At 47.4% G+C, this 9,208-nt stretch overlaps 1 protein-coding gene across 1 annotated transcript; it reads left to right on the top strand.

Moving 5' to 3' along the window:
* The first annotated feature begins 364 nt into the window (after positions 1–364).
* LOC120319915 (arylacetamide deacetylase-like 4) lies at positions 365–7,669 on the top strand. Its single transcript, XM_039369270.1, has 4 exons — positions 365–1,227; positions 1,705–1,921; positions 2,708–2,771; positions 6,241–7,669. Exons 1-4 carry the CDS (start codon positions 1,045–1,047, stop codon positions 7,013–7,015), a joined length of 1,239 nt encoding a protein of 412 aa, XP_039225204.1. The 5' UTR covers positions 365–1,044; the 3' UTR covers positions 7,016–7,669.
* The last annotated feature ends 1,539 nt before the right edge of the window (positions 7,670–9,208 follow it).

Here is a 9,208-nt window from a genome sequence, read left to right on the forward strand (position 1 = left end):
AGTCCAACCCCCTGCTCAGGCAGGAAACCCTATAGTGGGGTCCCCAGTCCCTGGACTGTGGCCTACTATTGGGCTGTGGCCTATTCGCAACCGAGCCACGTGAGCAGCCAGCCATTGTGTGTGTGCAGCTTGCGCAAGTGGGCTTGCATGCATGGGCATATACAGGTCAACTTACAATCAAGCTGTATGTGCCAGCCCGCTACTTGTACAAGTCAAGCTGCATGCATGTAGCCCTGTTTTCCCCTCCCCCCAAGCTTCCCTATACCATTTCAGACAAATAATTGTCCAATCGGGAGGCAGATTGTTCCACTGGTTAATTGTTCTAATTGTCAAGAAGTTTCTCCTTAGTTGTAGGTTGCTTCTCTCCTTGGTTAGTTTCCATCCGTTGCTTCTTGTCCTGCCCTAAGGCACTTTGGAGAATAGCTTGACTCCCTTTTCTTTGTGGCAGCCCCTGAGATATTGGAACACTGCTATGACGGCGATTTTAGACAATTTTAGTTGAACTGATCTGCCTCTGACCAGCAGAAGCAAAAATACCAAATTACAACTCAAATGGCAAAATCCACTCGGCATTAAACCTTGTTGAGGCTGTTGTCATCTCAAAATCTGTGTAAAGTCATTTTTCTGTGTCAGGGAACGTGGTGCCCAGAAGCTCACTCAGATTACAGTGTGCCTCTGAAAGCCATAATTAAGGAATACAGATAAATGAACCTCCTCATTTAATCTGTGGGGTGATCATAAAGTAAACTCAACCGATCTTGGATGATGTAACCCTCAAGAGAAAGACTTTTGAAAGAGCTCTGTTTGTTCAGAACTTGTTGGTCCAGTTAAATAGTGAATAAAAAAAATGATCAGTTGACTGATCGTACCTGTTGAAATGGTATAAGAGAAGGCATCGTGGTGTACGTGTCACCTATTGTTAAAAGAACTAAGGGCAATATAGAGCTCACGGACCAAGAAGAAAGCAAATTAAGCTTTAAGACAATTTTCTTTGGCCAGATAGGGGAAAAGAAATCCCATCTCTGATCTCAGGACCTTTCCACCATGGAAACGATATTGGGCCAAACCCTGTGGATGTTGGTATTTTACTTTTGCATTTCAATCACGTTGTTATTCCTCGGGTGGATCCTTTACTTTAATATCATCGGCATGCATATCCCGCCAGGAATCAGCCAGGGGAGAAAACTGCGCCTTCTCTATTTGTTTGTAAGAATTCTTTTCGGACTGGTAAGTCTCTGCCTTTGGACTCTAGCTTTGCTTTCAGTTGGTTCGGCTGAATGGCACAGTCCTACACTTGGTGTACCTGAGGATGCACAAGCAAGCTCAGAGAGCACCAAGGACCCCTCCTTTCAACCCTGAGCTCAAAATAGTCTCTTTTGTTAGAACTCGCTCTGGATAGCATCTAAACCAGTGGTTCTCAACGTTTGTGTGACGGCGACCCCCATCACACAAACGTGCCACGCATGCGCAGTGCGCATGCGCGGCGGCACCCCATGCGCTGTGCGGCGGCGCCCCCATGCGCGGTGCGCATGCACGGCGGCGCCCCCTGAGGGGGGAAAATGGCGGATCGCCTTCTTTGGTGACCCCCGTAAAATGGACGATCGACCCCAAATGGGGTCGCGACCCATAGGTTGAGAACCGCTGATCTAAACAGATCCTTTGTGTGTTATTCTTTGGTTTCTTTCTTGTCTTTCCCCTGTGCAGGCCAGGATTCTGGATAAACTTGGCATCTGCCATGAATTTTTCATATGGAGGCTCCTTTGGAATGGAATACATCCCAGGAAACCATCTGACTTGATTGTCAAGGAAATGCTTTTTGACAGAGTGCCGGTGATGGTCTGTTGTCCCAAAAGAGCAAGTCCAGAGAACAGACGAGGACTTGTCTGGATCCATGGAGGAGCAGGCTTGTTTGGAAGCCCCCGTAGGTTTTCCAAATAATTGTTTGATTGATATGAAAGAAGGACGGACAAATGTTTGGCTTAAGGCAGTGATGGCAAACCTATGGCACGTGTGCCAGAGGTGGCACTTAGCGCCCTCTCTGTGGGCACACTTGCCGCCATAGTCAGCTTGCACAGGTCCATTAGGCCCCCGCTGGCACCCAGAGCGGCAACCCCACCCAGCACACAGGAGGTGAAGCAGCTGGCTAGCAAGCTCAAGGAGAGGTGGTAGAGCACGCCCCCATGCGTCGCTGGCCTGTGTGCGGGGGCTGATGGTATCAGGCAGCAGCCGCCCCTGTCTCGCCTTGCCCTGCAGCAATGGCACCCCCGCCCTACCCCTGCCTCACCCCTCAGGACGAACCTCCTGCCAACGCCACATCCACCAGAGACCCCCTGGATCTCCCCCAATTCTGCCAGCCCCCACAGGCATCCCCCCACAAGCAACATCAAAATGGCCACACCCACCCCAGCCATGCCCACTCAATCTGCCATGACCACAGCAGCCACACCCACCCAGTGGGCTACGCCTACCCCCAATGCGGCCTTGGCACTTTGCGATGAATAAGTCGGTTTTGGATTGTGGTTTGGGCACTCGGTCTCTAAAAGGTTCGCCATCCCTGGCCTAAGGGGTACCCTGATTCTTCTGCAGCACGCCAAGGACCAAAGGGGAAAAATGCATGTGCTCAGATAAAAACATACAAGTTAGGGGTGGGAGAAATGGGACATTCTCATCTGAACATCAATTCAAACAATTCTTTGTGATATTTCAGGATCCCACGAAAGGCTGTGCCACTTCATTGCCCGGCAAAGTGACACTGTGATCGCATGCATCGGGTAAGTGAGCTCAAGCTGACCTGTGTCACAGAAGGCACAAAAGCCAACTGCCATAACCTCTCTCTCTCTCTAGACCAGAGGTTCTCAAAGGGGTCGCCTAAGACCATCGGAAAACACATATTTCCGATGGTCATAGGAACCTAGACACCGCTCCTCTATCCATCTCCGCACAGCTTCGAACTGGGGGCCGTTGCAGTGCCAGATTCGTTTCTGTCGAGCATCTCCTAAGGGAGGCTGCGCTGCTTCGCGGCCTTTTCTGTGGAGGAAGCTGAATTAAGCTCTGCCAGTGCTGTCACCCTCTTGGCTCTCTCTCTCTCGCTCTCTCTCTCGCTCTCTCTCCCCGTCTGGGCGCTTTTCCAACCAGGCTGGGCGAAGTCTAGTCCTAGACTTAGAACAGTTCATTTAGTGACTGTCCAAAGTTACAATATTTAAGAATACAGCCCCAAACCTCTTATGCAAACAGAATGCATCCTGTCAGTTGTAGGACAAATAACATGAGCAAGCATTTTATTTCCTCCCTGGATACAATTCCTGCAGCTGCAGAAAAAGCAGCAAAAATAGAAAAAAAGGAGAGGGAATGTGCATTTCATTAATGGAGAACAAAGCAACTGGGAGTAACTCAGACTTAAGAGGAAAATACTGAAATAGGCTCAAAATAAATAAAAATAAAAATAGTTGAGACTGAGCGAAGCAAACTGCCAGAAAGTGGATTTTACTACAGAAGCCAGACAGAGAAGTGATTCAGCAATGACTTCTGGACTAGCTAGTAAAAATCACCTAAATGCATGGTACAATTTATACTCTTTTTCCTATTTTAAGTTTTGATGAGATTTATAAGAAGTTTGTTCTTCTTAATTTCCTAGCTTGGTTTTTTTCCCTTTCAGCAGGATTGATTAATCCTATGACCCAGGGAAGGAAATAACTTGTTGATGAGGTTTTTGTGTATCTAGGTTAATCTTGTTGTAGGCGCTGGTGTGTCTGGGGTTAATCCTGTTATTGGTTTCTATGTGTATATAGGGCAGTGGTGGCGAACCTATGGCACGGGTGCCAGAGGCGGCACACAGAGCCCTCTCTGTGGGCATGCGTTCTATCGCCCGAGTCCTAGGCCTTCAGCTGGGTTTTATAAAACCTTTTCGCTTTAGGCCTCTGCTGCCATGTGCAAAAAAAAAAAAGGTTCAGTCAATTTCAGCTTCTTGCAGGAAAAAAAAAGATCTTGCAAAGTTGGAATTGCTTGATTGAACTTTTTAGTCCCACCCAGTCTTCCGTTACCACCGCAGCCACACCCAGCCAATGGGCCACACCCACCCGGCACTCAACGATGGATAAGTGGGTTTTGGGTTGCAGTTTGGGCACTCGGTCTCTAAAAGGTTCGCCATCACTGAGATAGGGCAAACCTGTCAGCTTTCTTTTGGTTTGTTCAAGGCTAGTGCTTATCACAGGTGGGGGAGGAAGAGAGAGGAGAGGAGAGGGGAGAGAGAAAGAGAGAGAGAGAGAGAGAGAGAGAGAGGAGGGAGAGAGAGAGAGAGAGAGAGAGAGAGAGAGACTCTTCTCTGGTACTTTTGTTTTTTGGCTTGACTTTTCTAAGAGAGGGAAATGGATGTTTCTTTTGGAGCAGCCTTTCGTATTTGTAATAGTTGGTTTCTGGGCCTAGGCTTTCTACCTCTTTTCCTATTGTTCCTGCCTGTTTAATATTTCCCAAAGGTATTTCTTTTTCATGGGTATCTAGATGCTAACTTCTAATTATTGATTGAATCAATGATCCATCACAGCCATGGAGCAAGTTTCAGATTAACTCTGGAGTTCAGAGATCTCAAACCAGGAGTGGGGAACCTTGGCTCTTTGATGACTCGTGGACTTCAACTCCCAGAATTCCTGAGCCAGCCTGGCTCAGCTTGGAAACCTCTCCCTTTCCCCTCAGCATGGCTGCCTCAGGAATTCTGGGAGTTGAAGTCCACCAGTCATAAAAGAGCCCAGGTTGCCCTCCCCTGTCTTAAACGGTTGCTCCGCGGGGATTGCATCCCACGAGGGAAGCCGAGCGAGGGATTTCCTTTGGAAACAGGCCTTTGTAAGTCTAATCAGACAGGCTAAAGCTGACAGCTGCTCTTTACTAAACTCCCCCCCCCCAAAAGCAACGTTGCAAAAAGAGAAACCAGTGAAGGAGCCAAACTTTTTCCTTCAACCTTCTCCAGAGGAAAGAGGAATGCAACATCCGCCAGGTGTTTTTTCTCCAAATTGGCACCCAAAGCAAAGGGAAAAAACAGCTGCGGAGTTTTGAAAAACTGCCAGGGCTGCTACAACCCTACCCAGAACAAAGCGTCCCGTGCAGCCCAGCCTCATCCTGCACAGACGCCATGACGCCCGCACACTTACTTGTCCAAGATGAAGTACAGATTGAAGACCCGTAGCAGGCGGCGCCCCTCTCCTCTTGCTGCCTCCCTCGCCCATCCCAGGGGACCATCAGGGTGTTCAGAAAGGAGGGGAAAAGGCTGTCTGGAGGTGGGGTTTTGGGGTTTTTTTTTTCACATTTCCCTTCTGCTCAGCTTTCTCTCTGATCCGTTTTCAGGGCACCTCTGCCTTGCGCTTCCAGCACAGCACAGCCACTGTCAGCCAGACAATTGGCTATTTCCGGTTCCTGTTGCTTTGCTTTGCCCCAGATTTGAGGAACATGGAAGCCTCCTCCCTCCTCCTGGCCCCCTCCCCGCAAAGGAAAGAGCCAAAATCCAGGGCTGATCTTGGCGCTTCTGCTGAGCCCTGACAGCCCTGCAGCTCCAGCCGTCTCTCGTTCAGGCTTGTGCAGTGCTGCCGCCGGTTCAGCTCATTCCCCTCCCCCCACTACCACTTCTAGGATGGTCCCGTACCACCTGCCACAGGTGGTACGCGTTTCACCAGCTGAAAAGCCCTGTGCTGAAATACTGACAGCCATAAGGAACTAACAAGGATGCCGCGGGTTACTTCAGAGTAGTTTACAGAATTACAGCTAGTCTTTGACTTACAATCACAACTGAGCCCAAAATTTCTGTTGTTTTGTGAGACAGTTAAGTGCCCTATTTTATGTCTTAACATAAAATGCCACAGTTGTTAAGTGAATCACTGCAATTTTGTTATGTTAGCAACGCAGTTGTTAACTGAATCCCACTGACTTTGCTTGTCAGAAGGTCACAAAAGGGGATCACATGAGCCTGAGACACTGCAGCTGTCATAAATATCAGTTCCCAGGTGCCCTAATTTTGATCATGTGACCACAGGGATGCTGCAACGGTCATGTGAAAAACGGTCCTAAGTCACTTTTTTCAGTGATGTTGTAATTTTGAACAGTTATTAAATGAACTGTTGTAAGTTGAGGACTGCCTCTATTGGTTGTTGCATGCTGCCCAGTCTTTTTGGGGTGGGGCAGCTATAATTTATTCATCTTCAGAATAGGAATGCCAGTGTATTTCTAAGATTGTATTTTGACTGACTGTTGCTTCAGATACCCCTTGGCGCCAGAGCACCCCTATCCAGCTCAACAACTCAGCTGCTACACTGCCGTATCACATTTTCTGAAGAATGCGCAGGACTACGGGGTGGACCCGAAACGGATCGTGCTGGCTGGCGACAGCAGCGGAGGCACACTTGTTGCCAGCACTGCTCAGCAACTTCTGATGACAAAGGACCTGCCACAGCCCCAGGCCCACATACTAATCAATCCTTACCTACAATGCCTGGATGTAAATTTACCTTCTTACCAGCAAAACCAGTCCATTCCCCCCTTAGTCAAGAAAGAGGCTGTTCGTCTTGGCACAATGTATCTCTCAGGAACCAGTGCTGGGGTCAATGAAATTATGGCCAATGCCCATGTCCCGCAGGAACTCATGGCAAAGTATCAGAAATGGATCAGTGCAGAACATATTCCGGAGGAATTTAAAGGCCGGGGTTACGTGCCGTTTGTACCTGGTCCATTTTCAGAAGATCTTTTCCAAAAATACAAAACAGTTTTCGACCCCATATTTTCCCCACTCCTGGCAGAAGACGCCGTCATCCAGCAGTTTCCAGAGACTTTCCTTTTAACCTGCGAATATGACATTTTCCGAGATGATGGCTTGCTCTATAAGAAGAGGCTGGAAGACAATGGTGTCCCTGTCACCTGGCTTCACCTCAAGGACGGATTCCATGGCATCACCTTGCTGATAGATATGGGGTCAATCCAGTTTCCAAGTACGAGGAAGAGTATGAATAGTGTAATCCAATTCCTAGAACGATTCTAGAAATCAAACAACCTCGTTCCTCTTCCTTGTTCATCTAGCCCTTACCTTACAGATCTGGATCTGAAGAGGTTATACCCTATAATTTCATTCATCTGTCCTGCTTAACTGACCTGAAGATGGTCCACCAACCCTTTGAAGAGACACATCCTTGCCCTCTCCAGCTCGTTCATAGCCCACCACTCAGGTAGCCTGGTGTCAGGCTGTGCAGGAAACTGTGGTTTTCCCTCTTACTCAAAAAACAGAATTTCCCATATGACAATCTAAGTGGCACAGAGGAACAGTTGGGTGAGTGGCCAGACGTCTAACTTTTGCGCTCTCCTTCTCCCTATAGTCAGGACAGTGGTTCTTTGGAATATCAAACTGTTGTGGAAAAAACCACGATACTTACATCAGAAGACAAGACCACGAAGGGTTGGAGAAAACAGGCTTTATTTGTGCACAATGGTTCAGAGCATTCACATGACAAATTCTGAACCCTGAGCTATTCTCAGGGAGTAGTTCTTATAGCATTAACCACCCACGCCTTAGCCTTAGGGTGGCTCTTATCTACCTTTGACACACTAAAACAGAGAAGTTTATATCTTGAAGCTACATAAGTAAAAGGAGAAGTTCACACAAACGGTTGTCTTACCACACCTTTCTGCACGGGTGCTATCTTACAACATCTGTGACTTTTAGTTGACACTGACACTTCTTGTAAAATGGTTTCTACATAGCATGAACACATCTCTATAATTATGACACACAGATTATATGATTTAGGTTACATTGCACAGCCAAACTTAATATTATCTATTAACTATTATCAGCAACAAGCATTTCTATTAAGATATAGATATATTTTGATGAACTTTGCCTGCCCACCTCAAAACTTATGGAGAATGTTGAACATGACAGCACAAGGAAACAAAAGCCCATCACCAGCCATCAACATCCCAATGAACCAATAGGAAGGCATCACATAATTGCGACTCACAGAATAGCCCAAAGTGCATATAGGTAGTCCTTGACTAACGATAACAATTGAGCCCAAAATTTCTGTTGCTAAGTGAAACATTTGCTAAGTGAATTTGCCTCATTTTACGACCTTTCTTGTCACAGCTGCTAAGTGAATCACTATAGTTGTTAAATTAGTAACACGGTTGTTAAGTGAATCTGACTTCCCCATTGACAGAAGGCAGCAAAAAGTAATTACATGACCCCAGGACACTGCAACCATCATAAATATGAGTCAGTTGCCAAGTTTCGGAATTTTGATCATGTGACTCTGGGGATACTGCAGCGGTCTTAAGTGTGAAAAACGGTTATAATCACTTTTTTCAGTGCCGCTGTAACTTTGAACAGTCACTAAACGAAGTGTTGTAAGTCAAGGACTACCTGTATTCCAGTAAAGAGAGGTTTCATGAGGATGGGCTCGGCAAGGGTTTGAATGCTCAGAACAGTAAACCTCTGGTCCTGGTGACCGACCCAGATTGGATCTTGCAACGTTATCCTGGGAGATGTATATGTGCCTTCATTTGTCATGGAAAACCCAGTGCAGCTCTTTCAGGAGACCATTATTCCCACAGGCAGACCAAAAAATGAACGAAAAAAGGGAATCAGCCCCCAAAAGCTCTGGAGGCCTATTGTGCTAGCCTCCCCCTCACCCATTGGCATAGGTTCTGTTTCCTAACAGGACCTTGCCTTGAACCGTGCCTTCCTCTCCTCTGTCTCTGAAGAGGCGTTTCTCTCCAAGAAGACTGATGCAGTAAGATCTTAAGGGACCTCTCCTTGTTGACGCTTCCATCTCGATTCTTCCTGTATCCGCTTTCCTTGCTCCCCCTTTGCTTTAGCTGCAGGTGGTCCCCGGTTGCTGAGCTTCTAGAATAGTGACAACTGACTTCATGTAAACCTTTTGAGCTTCAGTAAAGACTCAAGCAACAAATCCCAGTCTGTTTCATTTCTATTTCATTTCAGATTCATTTCTGCCCACCGCAAAGGGCAAGGAGAGAAAAGGGGAAGGTGGCGCAGAGGTGTTGTAAATGGCATGGCTATGTTGACAGAATGGGGTATGTGGGTCCGTGTCTGTGTGTGTGTTGGAAGGGCACGAACTAGCAAGCCCCTTTGGTGGGCAGAAGATTGTCAGTCCCTCATGAAACGGTGTGTGTGTTTGTGTGTCCCTGTCCGCAGCTCCTCTGCGATCAGGGACTGCAG

This window comes from Crotalus tigris, unplaced genomic scaffold, assembly GCF_016545835.1.
Source record: "Crotalus tigris isolate CLP2741 ecotype Arizona unplaced genomic scaffold, ASM1654583v1 scf7180000020992.475769, whole genome shotgun sequence".
NCBI lineage: Eukaryota > Metazoa > Chordata > Lepidosauria > Squamata > Viperidae > Crotalus > Crotalus tigris.